Genomic DNA, 24,625 nt, shown 5'->3' with positions numbered 1-24,625 from the left:
AAAGCATGTTATTGATGGATAATTTAATTATGATATATATATATATAGCAATATATTATTTTTACTGAAGGAGAGTTTAGAAAAATAATGTTAAAGCCATGCTGAAAATGCACTAAATACATGCAGCAAGTACATGTAGATTCATCAAATGTAAATTTTAAGATTCTGTAAATTATTGTTTACCAAACATTCACAGACAGAGAATTTATAAAAAAAAAAAATCTTTACATAATGCATATAAGTAGGACAACTAACAAAATTCAGAAAAAGAGACAAATGAGAGAAAAAAATACTAGCATAGAAAAATAGCAATAAAAACTAGTTTAATTAAAAGCTTTGCTAACTTTTCCTCAAAAAATTAAAAAAAGTTCTCCAATTAAACAAAGTCAAAGTTTGTAAAAACAATAAAAGCACAAATTTGAGATAGTGTGACTACAATATTATGCACGAAAAAGTAACAACTTAATGGTTTAAAGATAAAAAAAGATTGAATAATAACAACTATAAAAAGATTTCATACAGCTAACTAGACAATCTGTACATAATTCTTAAGAATAAATTTTATTAAATGATTGTTCAAAACATAAGTAAGAAAAGATCCTAGAATTCTAGATGAGAAATTCTCACACTAAGGCTTTATTCTTGTCTAAAAAAGTAAGACCATAGTTTTATAATTGATAATAATAATCATACCTAATTCAATGAGTTTAATCACGGACAGAATAATTCTGATCAGTACAGAGTAATACCTTAAAGATGACACCAGAGAGTTTAACTCCTCAAAACTGGTGGTAATAACATAGATGATCAAGTATTTCACAAATCACCTTTGAAGATGAGGGCCCTATTAAGGTAGAAAAGAAGTTCATACCTCATCAAACTCCTTGATGATGTTCATGCCTCACCTGAAAGTTGGAGTAACCTTGAAAAATAGTAGCACTAGCATGAAGAACGAGTCCCGACATCAGCATGAATCAATAAGATAAGTTCACAGATTCAAGGGGACTCAATAAACTTCTCAACTGTAGTAGTAACAATACAACAAGCAAGTTCATTGTTCATTATAGATATAGTAAGTTAAAAGGTGGTCTCTTTAACTCAATAAAAAGTTAAAAGTGTAGACAGTTCTCACCAAAGAACTATTAGAAGTGCCCATTATTTTGGAGAAATTGAGATAACAGTCTTTTTCTTATTGCTGACAGAACATACTCACTAAAGTACTGAAATGCATATGATCAAAAAGTTTGAAATTCATAATTTTGAAAAAAAATCCATGCTGAAGAGATGCTTAAATTGAATTGACAATGTTAGATTATAGAAACTTGTACTCAATTATGTTTTTCTTGTTGTTTTTTTCCAGGCATAGAAATTGTCACAGGAGTGAAACAAGCTTCAGAAAGCTGAAATGCTAGTATTCCTCCAGCAACTGTTAGGACAATCACCACTGACATAAAACATGAAATTCACAAAACATATGTGTGTTATAAATGTCTTTCAGTCACCTGTATGCATTACATATTGCATGAGAAGTGATTTTCTGACATCAACATTTGAACATTTTTGTTTATGTACCAAAACATAAAGACATTTGTAAGATAATGATTTATATCAAACAATGCCATAAAGAAAACATTTGGGTAATGAGTTAACTTGTACAAAAATGAAGTCATGTAGCTAAAAAAACACTCATAGCTCCAGGCTGTAAGCAGACATCAAACATTTCCTTTTGAAAAATCTCCAAGGAAACAAGATACATTATACCTATCATCACAGGAACTGAATCACAAAACAGCCTGGTATTTAAAAAATTTCTCAAGCTTCCAAGGTAGGAAAGAAAACTTTAGAATGGGTAACTTTACACTTTACAATGTGTTTTCTATTTTTCCAGCCTACATGTACAAGTAGACTAAAGAAATAATTGAGAAGAAATTGGCAACAGACATATTTGCAACATGTTTTCATGTAAGTTTGCTAGACAAAAAATACATAGTCTACTTATCTGTTAAAATCATCAAAATAGTTATAATTTTCTCATATACATTACATCAATTATTCAGATGCTTTCAAAATCTTTTTTGTAATAGCTGCAGAACATCTTTGAAAACTGAAACATTAAGTGCACATATAATTGAAAACTGAAACATTAAGTGCACATATAATTCAAAATATTTTACACGTAATTCCAAGGTTTATTGTTTACAACTACCACATAACAGTAAAGGAAACATCACTTAAAACTTCTTATTAAAGAGACAAATATTGAAATATAGCATCCTAAGAAGCTGAATTATGATATAAGCATGCTTAAGTATTAAATAAGAGGACCAATTCTTAAACAAACTAAATATTTCTAAATTTAATCTGAAAATCCTTAATTTTTAAATGAAATTTCACTAAGGTAAATTGATATTTGATCACTTCAAACATTTTCAAGAAAGCCAAAGAAACACAAGAAAATTCTCCAAAGGTAGGTTAACTTTTAGAAGTGTCTTGTTACTTTATGTACATATATATATATATATACTAATACGTATGTATTAACTTCCTGATATTTTCTCCAAATTTCTAAAAATAATTTTTCTCCAATCAATAAATATTTAAAGAAACTTTTAATCAAAAACTGTCCTTTCATAAATATTTAATCCAGAAATTCAGGCTTTTCTTCATACTCGCTGAAAATATAATTTTTCACTAAACAGGTATGTATTGCATCTTCAGTTAAAATTATTGACTTCATATCTGCCTGGGAATTTTTTAGTCTTCTTTAATCAATCCTTATGAAATCATGCACAATCTGGTTGAAAGTTTGGCTTCTTAATTTTCTAAATTCAAAGGAAATGTGTTTCATTATAGAACAATGCTACACTATATTAAACGTATGCTTTACTATGAACTTAGTAAGTTTAACTGTTTGTGATCTCTCTCAGTACTGACAAAATGAAAGAAATTACAGCAAACAATGTTGTAACACACAATTTATGCTGTAAGCAAAATATGTATTTTCTTTAGAACAAGGACAATCTTTCTAAGCTCCTAGACGTTGAAAAATATTAATGCATAACTTTATAACAGCCTTAATTAAAATGATTATGTAAGAAGACCAGTTTACAAAACTTATATTAAACAGCTGCATTGAATTAGACTTGTGTAATAGTTATTTTTCAAAACTTAGGATCTTATTTATAAAATCTACAAGATTATCTTTGAACCAACAGGTCAGACTGACAGGGTGGCCACATTCCAAAATCTGTTTTCCCCAACTTTTTATATAAAATTCAACCCACAGAAGAGTATGTACAGGATTTCAACTTTTTAACACCACTTTGACTTGTAACCTGGTTACCAAGGATAATAAAATGTCAGAAACACTTCACAGCAGAAAAAATCTTCAAACAAGGACAATGCAATTAAATGGTAGATAATAGAGAGATGCAGTTTTGTTTATAAAAAGAACATTTGATCTGACTTATCATCAAGTACAATTAATTAGATAATTACCACTACATAAAACAATAGAGTGAATGACTAGGATTATATTAAAATATGCCAATAATTGGCATAGATAAAAAGCACACACACAGGATCTCAGTTTAAGCAAAAAGAAAAGGAGAAAGGGGGTCCCCATAATTTTCCCTGCCTTTTCAGGCTTGTGGCCACCCTGACAAAACTTGGCAAAAGAATCACTGACATTGGACTAGATCACAGACAACAAAAAACTATATGTACCAAACCACTATCTCCTTGCTTTTTGGAAAAAATAAGTTAAGCACACCATAAACGCAAATCTCAACTTAAAAGCACAAAGTGACTTAAACTTGCACAACTTCTTAGTGGAAAACAATTGTGTATTACAAAGAATGCTTCTTATCCATCTTCATCTTTCATTGTAGATAACAGAACCTAGTAACAACATGGCACAAATTGAAATACTGATTTACCTAGACCGCTTCACATTTGGATAGGCCTAATTGTTCCTCACATATATGTGTATACATTAATCAGTGAGACTATGTCAACTGACTACAAACATTTAATATTCTAGCTTTTATTTATATGAAATCATTCTCAGTAATGATAGTCTGCATCAGAATCAGCATAGTCATACTCATCATCATCCATATCTGACCCAACATGTAATGTTCTGGGATGTAGAACTCCAGGAACACTTAACTTTTCCAAGCCCGTGGACAACTCGTCATCTTCACGCTCATAGTCTTCATACATTCTACAAAATAATATGGAATTGAAAAAAGTGAAAACAAATTCACTGAAAAACATACTTAAGTATCATACTAATTTTTACTTGCTAAATATATATTCCTTTAACAACATGCATACTGAAGGGTCAAAGTGTGCAAGTCACAAACTTTTTACAGAATAACATTAAAAATTTAGTTAAGCAGCCTTATTATCAATGTATGTCATTAAGCTTGGAATCAAAACATAGTCTATAATTCAAATTATCCAAGCTTTAATTAACTAGTTCAAGAAGGAAATACTAAAATAAATTCTCAATCTTCACTTTTCTGAGTTGTGATTCATATGCACTCTGAACTGTCCATTTTAGATTTTCTATTTACACTTATATGACTTTCTGAGTGTCCAACTAATAAGAAATACATATTATAGATATTGTCAAGCCAGAATATAAAGTTAGAACCTACAAACTAATTGCTTTACTGAGATATAAAAAACATGTTAAGCCCACATATTACACACCCCTCCCAATCATTCTGTTTTTCACGAAATGTAATAATTCTCTCTTACAATGTTATTGGATTATTTATACTCAATAAAAAATAGCCTTTTTACAATATTCCATATACAGTTATTTTGTTTTGTCACCTGTAATTAGACATTTAGCTTGCTTCATTGGTTAAGATCCTGTTCTTTTGCTCCAAGCAGCTAAGAGAAAGTTTAAATCTATTTATAACTTAGTTAGAAACCCAGTTGAAATATAATGATTTTAGGACATTCTATCCTAGTGCCTGATATATGTTTTTTTGTGGAGAACCAACACATTGTGAAAAAACTATTGCTTTGTTATTGAGTACAAATTACTGAAATAAACTTCAAATGCAATGCAAGTCCAAAATTTCTTGTTTCTTAGTTATATTTTCTATTTATTTTTACATATTTTTAAACAAAGTTACTAAAATGTAAAAAGTAGAAACTTATTAGGTTATATTAAAAAAGGGGTGAAAAAAAGAATTCTATGGCAGCAGCTTTAGCTAATTGCATCACATGATTGTAACTAACTGGTTGCTTACACTAAGTTCTCCTGCTGTGGTCAACTAACTTTCAAATACTTAAATAGAGTCTAAGGGGCATTGTAAAGTAATAAAATTAAGAGCAAGCAGATGGTTGATAGCTGATACTGTTAGGATAAATAATTGTCTGTTACAATCATTCTAAAAAGGAAAACGTATTATTGATTTGATTTTGTACTTTTTGTTTGATAATTTTGCTACAGCTAGTGTTAAGGTTGAGAAAATGACAAAATATTAAGTTTTACAAAAATAAAATTCTGATATTCATTTAAAAGGTTCTAAAGTTTATGAAAATGGAATATAAAACCTGTATGATATAAAAAGTATTTTTATCCTTAGCATGAAAATCACTTGAACTCAGACTGAATCAGTAAAGGCTCTGTAAATTCACAGTCAAATCTTTAGTGAAAATATTTCCTTAAAAGATCAGATTATTGATATACAGCAGACTTGTAATGCTTACTAAAAATTTGCCAAATTGTATTAAAATACACTTAGTACATTCAGAGTTCAAGTATGTATGGTTTTATAGTTGAAAATTAAGAAGGTAGTGATGCAAGTTTTGTGTGTAATATTTTCTGTTACTAATCATGATTCATTCATTTCAACATTATCTTTAATATTATAAAACTTGTTGTAATATTATATACATATTTTTTACTGAAAATAATTTTGATTATGTTTCTTACTGTTGAAAGAGCTAGTAGAAAACCACTAGTAAAAATAACTAAGTCAATAAGACTAAACCATCAGTTATTTCCAGATTTGGAAGTAGTGCTATTAGAATATAATGAATATGATGAAACAAAATCTTCACAATTTATCATTTTTTCCAAAAATCTAAAAGTCTTCTATATGTTTTATCTTACAATTGATTTTATAATCTAATAATTCTACTTTATTACTTAAATATGAAAGGCTTAATATAAATACTTATTAAATTCTTGAGCTGTTTTAATGATATGTATATATAAGTAGATTGAGAAAGATGTCCATCTTTATAAACATAACTTTTTTCGATATAGTTCTTACTTCACATCTACTGTTCTGTACAGTATAACTATTTTCTGAATATCAAAATATAATAGTTAAGTATTCTTAACCTTGAATAAATCTACTATGTAATATACAAATGATTTAATCTTGCCCTCCCAAAATAATGAAATGATAAGAGAGTAATTATAAACAGCAACAAATTATTAATGGAAATAATTTCATAATATCAATCTGATTGATGCAACATCTGTCAGCATATGTCTGATATTACATCCTATAACTCACTAAACTGCTACTGTAGTTGGCTGGCAATGACTGTAATCCAAGGTGACTCTTATAAATATGGTATTAAAATATCAGAATAAAAAATTTTAATATTTGAAAACAAAAGAGTTAAACTAAAAAGAAATATAACTTTTTAAGAAGAAAAGTGAAAAATCGCTTACAAATCTTCTGGATGATCATTGGCTCCTTCTTCAGCAACTAAAAGTTCATACTCTTCTGCTGCATAACGATCCCAATCTGAAAGTTCCACTCCTTCCAGTTCGTGATCCTATCACAAATATAAAAAGAAACTGCAGCTAACAAAAATACTATGCACAATACCTGAATCAAACATGTGCCTTTAATTAAAACATTATTATTAACAAAATTTAGATAAAAAACAATATATATGAAATTGGTACATGACATATGGTTTCTTATGTTTCTAAAATTATGCCAGTTTTATGCACAGTTTTTAAGAAATTCAAGAATACAAAATTCTTTCATTTTAAGCCACTGGTCTTCATGAATTTGCAATAAGTCGAAGAAAAATTTTTAAATAGAAAAGAACAAATTCAAGGGCATCAAATAAGTACTTTCAACCTTTACAAAAAACATAAATCCAATTTTGACACTTTTTAGCTGTTTAATATTATTTATTAAACTTAATTATTTTGGTTCTCTTGATTATTTTTTATTTTGGCAGTCAGCACAATTATTGTAAGAAATTAAGCAAATAACATTTAGACAGTTGATTTTGTTCAATAATAAAACTTTAAGCTGTATCATCACAGTTCTGTAACATAACACAATATAACATTTCTCAGATTCTCAGATGTTGAACAATAAGGAATACCCAAACCAAGCTCCAACACTTCTTAAAATAAAGTATTTTGCCAGCTCTTTTTCCTCACACAATAAAATATTATTGTCCATAACTGCAAAAATGTAGATGTGCCCTATATGAATTTTAGGCCTATATCTGGTTAGGAGATCAAATTATTTCTTCTAGTTTTCACAATTAAAGATTGTGTACTTTCTCTATATATGCTAAATATTTATATTATTACACATATAACTTAATCTAATAAGTCTTTTATGACACTCAGTCACCATTCAAATCATGAAGCAATATTATCTTTCTTATTTGTAAGCCAATATCAGAAAGAACACATGCTATGACAGACTTTTTTAGATACTGGAACAAAATTAACTCTGATTAATCATTGTTATTTTGGCAGTGTTCAAAATAAACCATTAGGCATGTTGTAATTAAATTAAAACCCACTCTTTTTTTTGAACTTTGACACAGAGATTTAACACAAGTTTCAGCACATTCACCTGCCCTCTTCTGTCAGATGGTGGGACATGCCAGGGAAGGCATGTGTATATGCCAAATCTAGTATCAGTATCTTTGTGTCAAAGTTCCTAAAAAGAGTGGGTTTTAGTTTAATTCTAAATAATATACACAGTATTGTGTACTAATCTCAAGAGGATTGTAGTTTGTTTGCCTATAATATGTTTCTAACTGGTAAATACTTAGGAGAAAACATAGTGAAGGCATGTAAATAAACAAAATAATAATTATTTTTTGATTTAACACGTACATTAATGTTTATGCACAAAATAAGTTTAAACTACCACATTTAATGGGGTAACTGTGCAGTAACTCTTAAATAAAATATTATATATATATTTTAGTAAATGATCATGAAAGAAATGTACAAAATGACTTCTTACTCGCTGAGCAGCAAAAGGATCTCGCTGTTCATGGTCAAGATATTTTTCTAAGTTAAAGAAGGTATCAAAGAAAATAGGTGTCATCTTGCAATTCTTCAGATCAGACAGAGATATCTTGCCATTGTACTTGGGCCTAATCATGTCTAACATCTGAAAGAAACAATTCCAAGACCAGTTATGTCTTTATCTAATTTCACGTTTAGTTTAAACAATTTCTATGTTCAGGTCTAGAGAATACTGGGATCAACTTCTATTATGATGAGATTAGTTTGAACAACAAGTTTAATTTCTATAAAAATAAATTAATTTTTTAATGTTTTAAGTATGAGATGTAATTCATAAACAGATGAAGCTGGTCACTTTCTCAAACCTCACAACAATATATTATACAATTTTTAACCGTTTGTTAGTATTACATGAATAGTCATATAAGCATTATTGAGACAGAACAATAACCACAGTTTACTTTAAAATTACAAGGTAATCAACCAGTTAAATTCCACATGTGAAAATTTAGAGATTCACTTATAGTAGATAAGGAATAGAATCTAATACGTCACTCACACAACTTAATATAGCACCTCTGGTGGTATATACTTTCAATATTCTGTTGTACAATCTTTAGCTTATTATACTGTGTATGAAGAAATCAGCATACTAACATCTCACTCATATGGTTCAATCTAACTTTTGACAGAATACATTTTCAATATTTTGCTGTACAATCTTTATCTTATTATACTTTACAGGGAGAAATTAGACAATATCTCAAAAATGAAACTCAGAGCTCTAGAATATGTAAGCAAGCACTATATTTAAATTTATATTATTAAATTTGTATATAACTTGATCAGAGATATACAGAAACAAAATTTTTAATACTTCACACATAAAACCAAGATCTTACTCCAATCTATAAACAATTATAACTTGTCCAAACACTGACAACAAAACTTATATTTAATAAATCTATATACCTGACAAAGACAGTCTTTAAAGGGAAGTGTTTCAATGCCTAGAGCTTCCATTCGTGTAAGTTGCTCCTCATAAAAATACTCCAGTTCATACATTGAGAGGAACCCATCACCATCCAGATCCATACACCGAAACCAATACTCTATACTGTAAGAGATAGTGTAATACTAATACTCTACTAAATATATCATTTAATAGAAGAATTTAACCTAAAGCTTTTTACCAATGATAGGCAAGAATAGCAAAGTGTTTTGAAAAATAAAATAAAATAAAAATTAACAGTTTATACTATTCAGGGAAGGATCATACAGCTATCCAAAAAAATACTGGGTTCTCTCATTATTAATTTCCAAGTATAATCCACCAACACAAAATCAACTGATTTATTTAAATGACCTATTACACTAAACCAATCAGCTGTTAAAAGAAGCAACAGCACTTGGCATAAAATCTACAATTACAGCTTTAGAGAATAATTAGATTGCCTGTATATATATAGCTTAAACTGGGATTGAATGAGCAAATCAGAGCAGTTAATTCATTATTTTATATATTTCCAAAGAAAATTAAAGTTAATTTTCTGTAACTCTGTTAAGAAGGTTTGTTAATATCAAAATTTAGATGTGTTCATTGAACAAAAACTTTAAACTAACTTGAAACATACATACATACATATGTACATATATATATATATATATATTCAATAGAGTATAAATGTTCTCAGACAAAATAACATCTTATACCCTACGTTCCAAAAATTATTCCAAGGAATAATGTTTTTTAAATTGAAAATAATGTAAATTGAAAGCTAAATATGAAAAATTAAACACTTAAACACATTACAACAACATAAATTTAAAAGGATAAGGCTAATTTAAACAGGTAGACAGAAAATGCCTACTTTGATTATTTGTCTTTTGGAATTTCATGCTACACTACTTGAAGGCTATCTGCACTATTCATCCCTAATTTCCAAGTGATAGACTAAAGGGAAGGCAGCTAGCCAACACCACCCACTGCCAACTTTTGTCTTCTCTTTCACTAACAAAAACTGGGATTGACCATCACATTATAATACTCCAAGCTGAAAGGGACAGTATGTGTGGTGAAAGGTTTTGAACCTGCAACATGCATATTGCAAGTTGATACCTACTTTAAATAAATACAACCTAAACAAACCAGTTTTATTATTATTGAGAAAAGGAAAGCCAAGTTTTCAATTACCGCTGAAAAACTTTAGCACTTCTGAAGAGGAAATGTAAATGAATTTAACTAAAATTGATAAGTACTGTAAACATGGAGTCAAAATAGGGATTTGTAGCTCAAAAATATAATACTGCATTTTGATTCAACATGTTTCTGTACTTTTTTGATGATCCCTATTCACTTTTTTACATGAACAATTTTTAATTATCTTGTTTAATATCTGTCAGTTATATTTAATTGTATATGAAATAAAGATATACAATCTTTAGTGACTCAACTCATCGTCATTACAGTTTTTTTTTAATACTGATTATTTTGGCTTTCAGAAACTGATATGTCAAATTCAACAGTGCTGATAGGTTTGAATCTGTCAAAAGGTTTCCATGCTGAATATGACAAAAAAAAAGAATATTTCAATTATTGATACCTTCTAGGATGCCGCTTGTCTTCCTCTGAGATTAAGAACCACACAAACTCTGTGTAACTCATCTTCCCATCCTTCTGGATTGGCCCACTGAAACAAATTAAAAATATCAAAGTAAAGGATAAATGAAATAGATATTCGTTATTAATATAACTAATTGGTGAATACAATTATGCAATAAAAACTTACTTCCATATGTTACTGGTTCAGAAACTACCTAAGTTGTACATTACATGTACTGAATAAAACTTTAGGTAATCATAGTAACTTACCGAGTTACTGCCCCTGAAAATAATCTCTCAATCATCCTAAGGGATATAGCTGGAAAAGAGAAAATGTTAAAATAAATTAAAAAGAATGAAACAAATCCTATAAAAATCTTTGTTTCCTCCTTTTTTTTTCAATCTTCCCGTATAAAACAGGCTTACAACAATATTTTACAAAAACTATCTATTATTCAACATCTGAAAGTCTTCCACTTATAAGTTTTATGTGAAAAATTTATGATCACTCTTGTGCTTATATTTACAAATACTTAGAAATACAAGAATCAATAATTTTAACACGATTCTAAAAGTGTCAGTCACTGTGTGCTAGAACAATAAGAATGTTGTCTGCACTCACCAACAGTAACAGAAACCAAAGCTTACTTTCATTTGCTATATTTATAAACAGAAAAAAAAAATTGTATAATCAACATTCTTGAGTTGTTATAATGCAATTGAAATTTGAAAACTGCCACATGCAGTACAGTTAATCACTATAAACAAACTAATAAGCATTATTTAATTAAAAGTTACAACTTTTACAGTAGGGGAAATTATTTTTAAAACAGGTACGACATTTCGAACACTAGTGCAATCATTCTCATGAACATGAACTTTTCAGACAACTCTCGTATAATGAAAAACCATTATAATTTTTACTGAGCTCTGCTCATACTTAAAACTGTCATTATGTTCATGCTTTTACTCACCACCATCATTATGTCTACTAAGATCATGTTTGTCTATGAACAAGTCATGATCTTTATCCAGCTCCCAGAATTTACAATATATGACATAAAAATGTTCATACGAAAAATATTCTGTGATTTGATTGATATCTTCTTCTTCTTCTAATAATGCTAATATCTGTGAAAGAACAAGAAATGTATGACATGATTAAAAGATGCACCAATGGTTTATATGAAAGATTCCAAACTACTGGATAACTTCCCAAAAATAATTATGAGTTGAAAAATGTGTTAAGTTGAGCAAAAGTAAAATTCCTACCTTCTGTAATATATAAACGTTAAAGCAAACACACTGTATATTGCAAAAGGTTTTCATATATGAACATACTTTTCATTCTAAGTATAATACTTCTCTACCTGTCATAAACTTCACCACAAAGTATTCACAATAACCAAAAAACTAATTACCTAGTACAGAAACTGGAGGATACTATTAAGAATATTCACAGTTATATTAATAACACTAGCAACTATATACTCTATTTGTCTTTCATTCATGTAGTTTCATTAACACCACACATCCCTCCAATAAACATATATAGTATTGTTTGTTTTTGAATTTTGCGCAAAGCTACATGAGGACTATCTGCACTAGCCATCCCTAATTTAGCAGTGTAAGACTAGAGGGAAGACAACTAGTCATCACCACCCACCACCAACTCTTGGGCTACTCTTTTACCAATGAATAGTGGGATTGACCATCACATTATAACACCCCCACGGCTGAAAGGGCGAGCATGTTTGGTGTGAAGGGGATTCGAACCTGCAACCCTCATATTGCGAGTCGAGCGCCCTAACCACTTGGCCATGCCGAGCCACATATATATTAACAATATATATATATATATATATATATATAACTACTTTGCAAGGTAGGCTCTTGTATCACTGAATAGTATTTTAGTTTTTACTGTATTTTACTGCTGTTTTCTTGATTTTACATTTCAGTGAGGTACTTTTTCTATTGATAATTTTCTTTTCCACTATTTTTACTTTCAAAGTCTTAACATATTTTTTTGTATTTGCTTAATTTAAGCTTGTTTTCTCATGTTTTATAGTGTTCTATTTTTTTAATTGTTTAAACATAACTTCTTATTCTTTTATAGCCTTACTGTGTTATACATTGTAATATATATATAAATATATATACTGTTTCATAAAGGTTTTGTTAAAATTTGTCTTCATTTTCTTATTATGACTTTAATGTACCTAAATATTTTCAGTATTTCACATGCTTATTTGAGTATGATTCTTCAGAATGTTCACTGACAGCTGGTGTTTGAAAATTTAAGAATAAATTTACTTCAATTCTTTTATGCAAATTTTTTCCAGATTCCAGAAACTGTAAATTATTACTTATTTCCCAAAGTGTTTTTAGTAGACCAAAAACAGAGTAAAGCACTAATGATTCATCAGAAAACTTGGTTTTCTGTCATACTAAAAAAAAAAGCCAGGACTGCAGGATAGTGCTCCTATTAATTTATCTTCTCACTATCCCGTACTTTCTAATTGGATGACTTTTCACAAAACATTTACTTGAATTGGAATAGCAACTAATTTAATGATCTTTAACAATGGGGACAATAAGAAAACATTAAAAGCTCATCATACAAGGTATTAAAAAAACTTTCTTACTTTCCTTATTGACATGGAAGAATTTTATGTAGGATAAGTAAAATGCAGGTAACCAGCTCTGGAATATCGTAATCTCATACATCATCAACTATCATTATGATTTGGCATTTCTAGACTTTCCCACAGAAAGTGTCATTAGAGAATTGTTTAGGCTTGTATGTGTACGTTCTTAATTAACATCAGTCGTATGCAGGTTTAAGAATATCTGGACGTCATACTTATACTTACAAGATGATCATATGACATGGGAGACAACTGCACCCTGGGAGAATTGAGTGTATTGTAATACATAATATAGTGGTTAATTCTCCCATTCTTCACCAGATTCTTTTAGATTTTTTTCCAGATTTAATCTGATTCAAGAGCTCTCAACAGCTATAGTATTGTTTTTTGTTTTGTAAATATGTGAATTGTGCTGTATTTGTTTGTCTTTTCAGAGTATCAAATAAATAATCTATTTTTTTTTTTATATATTACTGAAAACTTATCACACCAGGAATTCAGATTAATTTTGCAATACTTATTCCACCAAACTTCTAGTTAGAGCACTCACTATCCTTACCTGAAGATTATCAGTGTATCTGAGAACACCACAATGAGAACATTAATAAGAAGAACTTTTAGCATTTTAAATACTTTCTCAGGACACACTGAGAATACATGCATTTCATAATAGTAACCCTTGTCTTATTTGGGGATAAATGACATTCTTTTAAATATTGTTTTGCCATTAAAAGGAAATGATAAGTACATTTGTTCAGTATTTTCTTATAACTTTATGAATTCTTTTTTTTATAGGTTATATTTACTATCCTTCCTTATTATTGATAAATCAGAATAGCCTTTCTTAACATTTATAGTTAAGTGTTTTATAGCCTACCAGAATAAAGTTTTCTTGTTCTGATCAGTACAGTTGCCATGGTCTAACAATCAAGAACTAAGCTAGAATGCAGTCTACATCAAATACAAGTTCTTCATCAGGTTAGTTTTTCAGAAATCCTATGCACCTTGTGTTCCACAATCACTTTCGACAAGCAAAAGTAATTCTCAATTAAACAGCACATACAGCAAATTTCTGTTTATGCACATCAGTTACATTTCAGGCATACCAAAATATTTTGAGTGTTATGTAATATAGTTATCTAAAACACTCACACCAAGTTTGAAGAGAACAATAAAGACAGGAATGCTTTATTTGAAATGCAAAATAAATTTTTCTTTAGTCTTCCAAAGGATCAATAACATATTTGAAGTACAAGTTCTGAAGTAGCAAATTTTCTGAAACACCAATATCACATACGAATTCAATTGTAACATTTTTATGTTGATCTTAAACAATAACATTAACAATTTTAAGTATTTTGATGTAAATTATAATAAAGTAATCATAACACCCATCAATTTTAAAGAAACCATGTCACTGGTTTACTAATTATACATATAAAAATCTGATAAATTAAATGACAGAAAAAAGAAAATAACCATAAAAATTATGAGCTTATTTCTAAATCAGTATTACAAATAAATAATTTCTAAAACATTACAATTTTCCAAAAGTATAAGGAATGGCAAAAATGTCCATTGTTAGATTTCAGTTTTTTGACTTTTTGTCAGGCTTACTTACTTGAAGGAAGTTGCTTTTCCTGAGTTCTGGGATAGTAATCTGCCCACTCCAAGACCTATTTACATTGTAGTATATTCTTGCTATCACCTGATTAAGTTAAAAAAAAGTATTTTCTGTTACCATTCATAATGTGCATTTCGAAGAGTTGAAATAAAGAAATCTTTAACCTTATCATACTCTATTTGTACAATACAAATAGAAATCAGAAAGTCCATAGCCATGGATGTTCTACAAGGGCCTGCCTCTCCAAATCATTCTCCCCTCTCAAGAAACAAAAAATAACAACAAATTACTGCTGTTTTTTAACCTTTCTCTGGCAGTTAAAGTTCAATCAAGACTCATTTGGATGGTCATGAAAGTAACATGATTTTTGTCTTTTAATTATCAAACTTGTATGCCCAAATAAAATAATTCTGGCCATGGACTTGGAAATCAGTTAACTTTAGATACATTATATAGAGTTGAATGATTTAATCAATTATCTATGACCACTGACTATATCAATTAGCATCATGTAATCTAATCAATTAATCAAAATTGTGATTAAATTGTTTGTCACAAAAATAATTAAATAACAGAAAATCGTTTTTTCAATTATTATTGTCTTCTGTTGTTCCAACAATCAATTCATCAAAATTAGGGATTTCAAGCATTGTAACTATCTAAGTAATCAAAACATTGCCATCACAGTGATCACACTAAATAACTTGCTATCTGTGGTCTTTCCAGTAGGGGTATCAAAACCTGATTTTAGCATTATTATTTGTTGTATCTTTACTTCAAGATATGTTCATCTTTGGGCTAGCATGGCCTGGTTAATCGGGGTGAGAGCTTGTGAATAGTGTGTCTAAAGTTCAATTCTCATTGCCATTCAACTTGCTCACCCTGTCTTTATTATGGCAAAGCTGCTAAGGCTATCTGCTAATGTCACTAATTTTTAACTGATGATCAGAGGGAAGGCAACTGGCTGGCAACACCCACTGCCAACTCTTTGACTACTTAAGTATTAAATAGTGTAAATTTACTTCTTTTGTATTATATATTATGCTTCTAACTTATAATTGCATAACTGTATTGTTTAATGTTGTATACACAGACATTGATCTAGGAAAAGTCCCTTATTTTCCCAGTATTTAATAAGTGTGTTCTTTAATGTTGTATAAATAGGTGCAGGTATAAGGGAGGGGTCCAGGGGTTTGTGAAAGTACTTATGTGTTAAATTTTATCTGATTAAAAGCTACAGAAATTTTCTTCAATGAGAAGACAAGAGATAAGGTAAACTTGTACAGTTTAGGGATGGGTTAAAACTTTATTACAAGTTTAACACAGTACAAAACAAGGAAGTCACCTGACTGAAGATTGCTTAACATTTAGGAAACGTACCTTGTTTATGTCTGTTTCTCTGTTCAAAATTACAGTGCTTTTACTTTTTAATGGATATACTATGGTTTTTTTTTTAGTTGTAATATTTTTAAACATAAGGTGTTTTTATTATATTCATCAACAGAAATTATATCATCATCAAATCAGATAAAGTTACATAAGTCTACTGTTTAGTGAATACAGTATAAGACTGCAAAATATTCCAATAAATCAAATCTTTGTAGAATATCATTTTTATGTTTATCATATACAAACAACGTACCTGAATAAATTGGTAACTGGTACTTAATTATTTCTAATTGCAATCATGATATGTTTTAAATAAAAACAATATTATCCTTACTGGTCATAGTAAGCATGTTTTCATTACTTAATCATTAATTTAGTTGATTTACACAAGCTCAGTGAGGGGATTACTGCATACTTTAAAAGCAAACATATTGGTGACTAGGTGTTGGTATGGTGGTATTTAACATTAGCAATTCATTTGTTAAGTAGAAAATGTCCACATTATCTTTAAAATAATTTAAACAATCTATGAAAAAATATGTTTTTGCAAAATTCACACATGGTAATCTTCAGAATATGTCTATCATAAGAAATGAAGGATGATTCATAAATTACTTAGAAAAAAAAATTAAAATAGAAAGATCATGCAATACTGTATTAGAATAACACAGTTGTTCACAAAGTTATGAAGTAGTGTATCTCTGTTTTCTTTTGCTTCTATTGGGTGAGGATGTTAGAACTAATCAAATAATTGAATGCATTCCTTTCGTAGAAACCACTAACTGCCAAGCTCTAATTATAAATCTTGAATCAAATAAAAAAATTCTTTTAATCAATAATTTTTATTCATTTACAAAATTTAATTTGATGGAGAAAAACTACATCAATATACAACTACACTTGGATATTTCTGAATATTTTTAAATAGTTATGGAAAAGCTAAAGTTTATCATATAATCCAAATACTTACTGTGTGAACATATCTTGAGTGGAATTCTGCAGCTTCTTTCAAAAAAGTCAAGCCAGGATGTGTGTCAATAACATCCTGGATAAAAACATTTAGAAACATCAAGTACACCTACTTTAAATTATATCATTATACAGAAAAAAATTTTCTTCTTATTGTGAAACATAATTACAGATGATCACACTGCTATTTACAGTAGTATTTGTTCTTAATATACAGACAAACCTCAATTTCGATAAATATTATGCACCAATGACATTTTTAATTATTCATAAGTAATAAAACCTAGTTAGTTTATGAAGTAAATTTAAGTTACTTTATTCATTTATAATTTTAATAAACCTTAAATGACAGTATATACAATGAATAAAATGTAAAATATAAACATTAAATCTGTTACCTGGATTAAAGGAACAAAGTCATCAGGTAAGAGGTACTTCCTCTTCCCTTGTGTTATAACCCGTACAAACTGTGAGGATTCATCATGGCAAGACGTTATCACTCTGAAAAAGAAATATATCTAAACATAGTTTTTTTTTTGTGAGAGATACATAATTTTTAATTTAAAGAACAGGTTCAATAAAGTAATTAAAGTTTTTTTATTATGTTTTTTTTCTAATATACAGGATTTAAGGTACTCCAAACAAGTGTTATTGAAAAAAGCTCTACTTATTTTGTCTATTTTTACTATTCAAGTACAGTTTTTTTTAAAATGGTTACAGAAATGACAAATAGTTAATTTTCCTCTGTTGCTTTTAATTCTTGTTCTCACTCTATAATAAGGCAAGTTTTTTGATGGAAACTGTATGAAACAAATCTAAAGAAATGAACATAGTGATGTAATAACTTAGCTGGTTTTAATGCTGAGCAATTAAGATGAATAGAGTCTATAAATTACATTATGATTTCTCAAGTTACAATGCTATTAAAGACAAATAGCCTAAGAATTGACTAGCACATAGTTCAGTTTAAATTTCTATGCATCTAAACTTCTCTCTCTCTCTCTCTATACATATATATATATATACTTTACAAGCTGTGGAAACATTCCTTTTCTGACTACCTAACTCACTCACAACTGATATACTGATGTTGTAAGTACACTTCATTTATGTACTTTACTCTGTACCCAAAAACCTTGTTACTCTTTTTGCAGTTTCTAGATGGAATTAATATTACAAAAATTAAGGTAAGACTATTTAATCTTTCATTTAATTTGTTTTTTTTTTGCGTGCTCAAGGTCTATATTAAATTTTTTCCATAACCAAGTCATAAAGAATACATAGAGCATCCATCTCCATTTTTTTATATCAGCTTGATGTGTCACAGCCTATTCAATAGTTTGATTGCTATTTATCTAACTTCCTCCCCATATAGTTATTTTTGTATTATTATGTGTGATTCCAAATTACTTTTTTTAGAAGATAAGTTTCTTAATCTGTCCATATGAAGAAGTTGCACAGAAAACTTTAACTGTAATAAAACAGAGCTACTTCAATGCATATTCACAGAAATACAAAGTTTCTCATCAGTCTGTAATCATTAAATAACAGCAACACTGCAGTGATGGCTTATTGATTACATTTAGCCATTTTTTGCTGTTTACTTTATTCAAATTTGCATTTTCTTTTGTTCTGTTTTATCAAGAAGACTTTTAAAAAGATTGATTCATCTTAGCCATTGATTGTATATTTTTGAAAAAGAATCTCATACATAAACAATAAAATTCAATAATTAATTTTTGTTATTATGGTAGTGCTGAGTATGTAGAGATGGGTAGGGAAAAAAATGGCCATCTCATATTATGTATTGCTCGTCAAAGTTTCAAATCTCTCTCTTATAACAATCTAAGAGACTTTTATAAACAACTAAATTAGGTTTTAGAGGTTTTGAAAAAAATATGAATGATGTAGGGATTGCAATACCAAAAAGTACAGAAACATGGTAGAAATGAATACACAAAATCATATAACAATCCCTACATAAGTAGCCACAGAGTCAATGTTACAAATTTATGGGAATTTGTCATCATAATACTTCAGAGCATTATTCAGTTTAAATGCTTTTATTTAAACCTGAATTTATGCAAATGAAAGGAATACAAGATTTAGTTGTAGATAAAAGTTTTTGTTGAAAAGATTTGGCTACTACTGTAAGAATTTTTGTATGGTTTTGTGTATTCGTCCCTACCTTGTTTCCGTATTTTTTTGGTGTTGCCATCCCTACATCATCCATATTTTTTCAAAATATTTTTTATTACTTATTTCTTAGGGACTATGAATGAAAATCCAGTATGGTCAGCTAGTTGTAAAACTACTGAGCAACAGTTTATCTATAATGTTGAAATAAACAGATTTCTTTCCATAACAATACTGCTCGCAATTTTATTTTGCTACATAGGATACATATTCTAAAATTGATGACTTCTCTCAAAGTCTGTTTAAATTTCACAGCTTTATACATAAAATTTTTTAAAACAATAAAAAAATATCACGAATATGAAAGATCACCAAGTGTAAGTGAGCTAGCTTTTCTAATCCACCAAGGTTTTACTGTAGTTGAAACCACAACTACTAGGGTTAGATTGAGTTTAATATTTCATATTAATTTTCAGTTGAAAATGTTAGTTAACCCTTAAATACATCTCAAATACTTTTATTGACAATTAACAGTAATACATTCTTGCACATAAAGTAGCATAAGATAAATATAACAGTTTTAATTTGTTTACATTCTAGAACATCCCTTTGAATAGCTTATATTCACCTGGTGTTGTACTATTATGAACTTAAAAATGGAAGCAGTTGTAAGGGTAGTCAGAACAGTAAAAGTTTAGTGATATAATTTATACAGGCAGTCATTTTATTTTGAATCTTGAATTGTTCTCAATAAAATATTCTTTTAAACCACAAATCTTTTGTTGAGAACAAAGTTTTAAGTAAATATCAGAGTATGACTAAAACCGAATTCACATGTCAGTATCTGTGCATCTGCAATTTGAAATCATTTTTAGATTTTTTGGATTGTTAGTTATTCTGAATGTGATAAAATATTAAATTTAACTTAAATATCTATACATCTTTACCATTTTAAATCAAATATAGTGACTCTTTGATAACAATGCTCATTTCTCCATAACTTTATCACTAATTCCCAGAGGAATTAATTTCATAATAAAGATATACTATGAAGAAAGTTTATTGTAAATTGAATCACCTTTTCCAAAAATCTAAGAACATATCACAGCTGACAACACCTTTACTCTCTCCACCTGCAGCTAGAAACAGTGGTAGTTTCCAATAAAGAGGTAGGCTGCTAGCCTAGAAATAAAAACAAACAAACAAGTTTTTACATAATAAATTTATACTAGATAAAACAAAAGTTGGTATATGTCATAGGCCTTAAATCAGAAATTATCAAGTAAGTTTTAACCTACATCCAGTACAAAGATAAGCCTAGCCAAATGTTAACAGACAGCAACATATTATGCTCAAAGTAATATATTTGTGTTAAGTTTCTCTCAAGACACTGATTACTGTTTAAGTACTTATCTATCAACTAAACAATGATGCCTGATGTTAATCCATAATATTATTAGTCATTCACAAATGATACTTTTCACTGTACTATGTAACAGTGGTAAAGACAAGCCTTTAAAGTTGCCTAAGCACTATCAGGGTATGTTCACATTGCAACTAAACATCAGTATTTTATAAATAACTTCTCAACTTGCTTACTATATTTACATTTAATCTTACAAACCATATGATATACTTAATGACATACTAAAGTGTGATTCTGTCAATATTTGTTTCCCTCTTCAGACTTTGCAACAAATTATATTTTTTGCACTTAAGTTCCTTTATAGGTTGAAATTCATTACTGTTTTCTCAGACACTAACTGGACATGGTGTCTGGCCAAGCATTGGCTATTCAACTGCTTTGAAAAAAAAACTAAACTACTGAGCATTCATATGGCTTAAAAATATTTAGTTTGGTTTCAGCTTTAAAAAACAAACATAACCCTTTTATTCAAATAAAAACATCATGCTGTATATAAATATATATATATTTCTTATTCACTTAAAAGATCTTTCTATGACAAAAATTCTTTTTAACTAGACGATAAGGCTGACCTATGCTAATTCAAAGCTGCTTTAGAGAGGATAATAATGTAAAATTTTCAAATATTTATGTATTTTGTTACTTATTTTTAAGTTTGTTTTACACTGTTCAATATAAATATAATAAGATATAATTTAACATGATACTATTTTTTGTTTAGATCTTATCTGCATGAAATCAATCCAAAGAGTTTCCAAATTATAACAAACCTAAAGTGTAGTAAAACTGAAGTAAACCAACATTTCATGTTTTTAATCTTGTTAACTTTCTTATATTTGATCCTTTCTACCTTTTTTTTTCTCAACACAGTATATTCAGATTTTTTTTGTTTTTTTTGCATAAATTTTATTTTGGATTAGCTATAGTTTTAATTGAAAAATATATTTACTTTTTGGTGGTTTCAAATTATTTTAAGGCAACTTTTTCCACTGTGAAACCTGTAAGTATAGATTGTCAAATCCAGACAGTTTCATAAACACATGATTTCATAAAATGGGCACATAAATAAGCCTCACACCAAACAGATGTTTTATACATAAAGATATTAAAGCCCCCACTAGCTGACATTCTCTATGATCAACTAAGCTGGGTTTTATCATAAAATGCCAGATATTGTTTCATTTTATTTTTCAAACTTAAGATTGAAAAACAGTGAATGCTGGATCTAGCTACATAATTCAGACTATGCACTCTTTCACAATTAAAGAGGCGAAAAGTACAGAATATTTGCCAATTATTCTTCTTTGTAATATTACAGTATGTTAAAATTCATTTACTTTTGTAATGACTCCAAACTGTTCTGGACCCACTTTTCCATCATGAAATCCTGAGAAAGTGGAGGCAATCTTCTGAAGTAAAGTTTCAACTTCCCCAGATGACTTTGGACGCCCTTGAGGGTAATAGAACCTTGGGATGTGAACAGACTGAGAACCTGATTTTGATATCCTGCGAAGGGAACTGGTGCGAGAAGAAGGCTCCACATTTTCTTTATCTCGACAGGCCTATAGAAAACCAAACATGAAATAATTCTTAAAAAAATTGCATTAAATATTTTTTTCTCTAGATTTATATTCTATTAATCATTTTAATTGTTCAGTTTAAAAATGTTTGTAGCTTTACAGACTACAAGACTTTTGCCAGACAGCTGTTAGTTATGGACAGCAAGTAGTTGTAAAACTTGAAACGTACTTGGTTATAAACGCCGAAATTAAAGTTTTTGTTCTTTCTTATGCCTGAAGTGATTTACATTTTGAGGACTAGATGGCTCTGGTGGATACCGTTTTCCCATTGCCGAACTACCAATGAGTTGGTGTAGTTGATGCTGTCGCCCATTTATCAACTAAAAAAATAATGTTAGTTCTCATTTTCAATTAAATTATAAACATGTAGTCATGTAACAAATCTGAACTTTCTGGGTGATATGAACAGATTTATCCCATATAAATACAGTTTTATTTTATTTTATTGGTTCCATCTATTTTATCACAACATAATTTGCGTAGGAAAGTTTTGAAATCATCACACCCTTCTACAAAAACATAGAGCAAAGCTTATGAGTCATAAGGTTGTTGCAACCTTGAGAAACTGCGCAGTTGAAAAACGATGCAATAGAAAGAGTCAGAACATCAGCCAGTAGATGGACTTTGACGGTAGATATTTATAGTTACACATAATGTGTTACTGAAAAGCCAAGTGACCTTGTATCTTAGTCAAGAACAGGGCACAGAGACTTCCTCCACACTCAAAACAAGTAGTACCAAGTGGAAGAAGAGATACTGCTAGTCTTTGGTTATACTGATCTGTCTCAATGATTTCAGTCTTTTAATTTGGAATACGGGAAATATAAAGTATTTATTGGATAAAAAGTCTGTATACATAATTACTTAAAATTTACATTATCTGATTCAATTCTATATCCTTATTGACGACAAAAGGTAATTAAGTTTTAATCATATAAGAAGGTCAAAGCTTTATATGCTTCTTTCTCGAATGACACAACACAAAACTGACGTCTCGTTAAACCGGTATATACTTTTTTTGTTCCTAAAATGTTTTCGACTGAAATTTCTTTACACACACACACACACAGACAAATTAATTAATAATTCATCAGTTTTCGGGTAATTATACGTACTTAATAATTGGTATACCTTATTACAATTTTATCTAGTCAGAGCCTGTAACCTTTCCTAGCTGAAAACAAAAACTCTCTGGTAGCATACTGGTGCTCATTTCCACTGATGTCGGACAAGGACCGTTTTGACGTCACATGCAAACTTATTGGGAAGGTAAGAATAATTTATAAACTGTTAGGATGAAAAATATGTGTTGCATCGATTAACAAGATGTACTGTGATGTTCTTTATGCAAAATTCTAACTTTCGGGTGATTATTTTAGGCTAGGCTATTACCTGAAGTCTAGTTCCGATGGTAAAGTGTTTATAGGATCATTTTGTACATTTCTCAAATTGTTATTTATCTCCATCTCGGCAACGTTTAGAAGTAAACAACTCTCCCAGTGCCAAATATATTTTTAAATGTACAAAAAAAAAAAAGAAAGAAAAGAAGACACGTATTATGATATCATTTCCTTATCTAGAACTCGAATCTTTGGAATGTTTGAAAGGGAATATCCTTTCTTCATGGTGGTACAAAACTCCAAACTCACAAGGCAGGAAAAGAGTTAAGGACGGTTTAAAACAATAAACAAATAATTAATTGAGAAATTAATATAATTTATTATACGTGACGTTTTAAGCAAATAGTAAGGTTGTTTTTAAGAAATGGTTTGGCACAACAGTGGATGTCGATTTAAAATAATAAACGATATCGCGAACTGGAGACATTTTTGTTTTTGTTACCGTTCAGGTCTTCATCTTGGAAGGAGACGGACATTATAGCACACACACTAACAAGATTAGCTGTTTACTTTATTGTTAATTTTTCTTTTCTCTTACTCCCTATATAACCAGAACTCTGAACAATTACCAAA

At 29.2% G+C, this 24,625-nt stretch overlaps 1 protein-coding gene across 1 annotated transcript; it reads right to left on the bottom strand.

Moving 5' to 3' along the window:
• Positions 1 to 399: 399 nt before the first annotated feature.
• On the bottom strand, positions 400 to 22,921 carry LOC106478622 (serine/threonine-protein phosphatase 2A regulatory subunit B'' subunit beta-like). The gene is made up of 13 exons (XM_013939178.2): positions 22,880 to 22,921; positions 22,410 to 22,634; positions 20,725 to 20,828; positions 17,909 to 18,011; positions 17,512 to 17,586; positions 15,150 to 15,236; positions 11,852 to 12,008; positions 11,148 to 11,196; positions 10,879 to 10,965; positions 9,248 to 9,392; positions 8,271 to 8,420; positions 6,713 to 6,819; positions 400 to 4,225 (listed from the first exon to the last, which is right to left on the bottom strand). The coding sequence occupies exons 1-13, from the start codon at positions 22,919 to 22,921 to the stop codon at positions 4,066 to 4,068; spliced, it is 1,491 nt and encodes a 496-aa protein (XP_013794632.1). The 3' UTR covers positions 400 to 4,065.
• Positions 22,922 to 24,625: the final 1,704 nt, after the last annotated feature.

Source organism: Limulus polyphemus, unplaced genomic scaffold (assembly GCF_000517525.1).
Source record: "Limulus polyphemus unplaced genomic scaffold, Limulus_polyphemus-2.1.2 Scaffold234, whole genome shotgun sequence".
Classification (NCBI taxonomy): Eukaryota; Metazoa; Arthropoda; class Merostomata; order Xiphosura; family Limulidae; genus Limulus; species Limulus polyphemus.
Note: the sequence above shows the minus strand (reverse complement) of the source record. Positions and strands in the feature narration are given on the sequence as shown.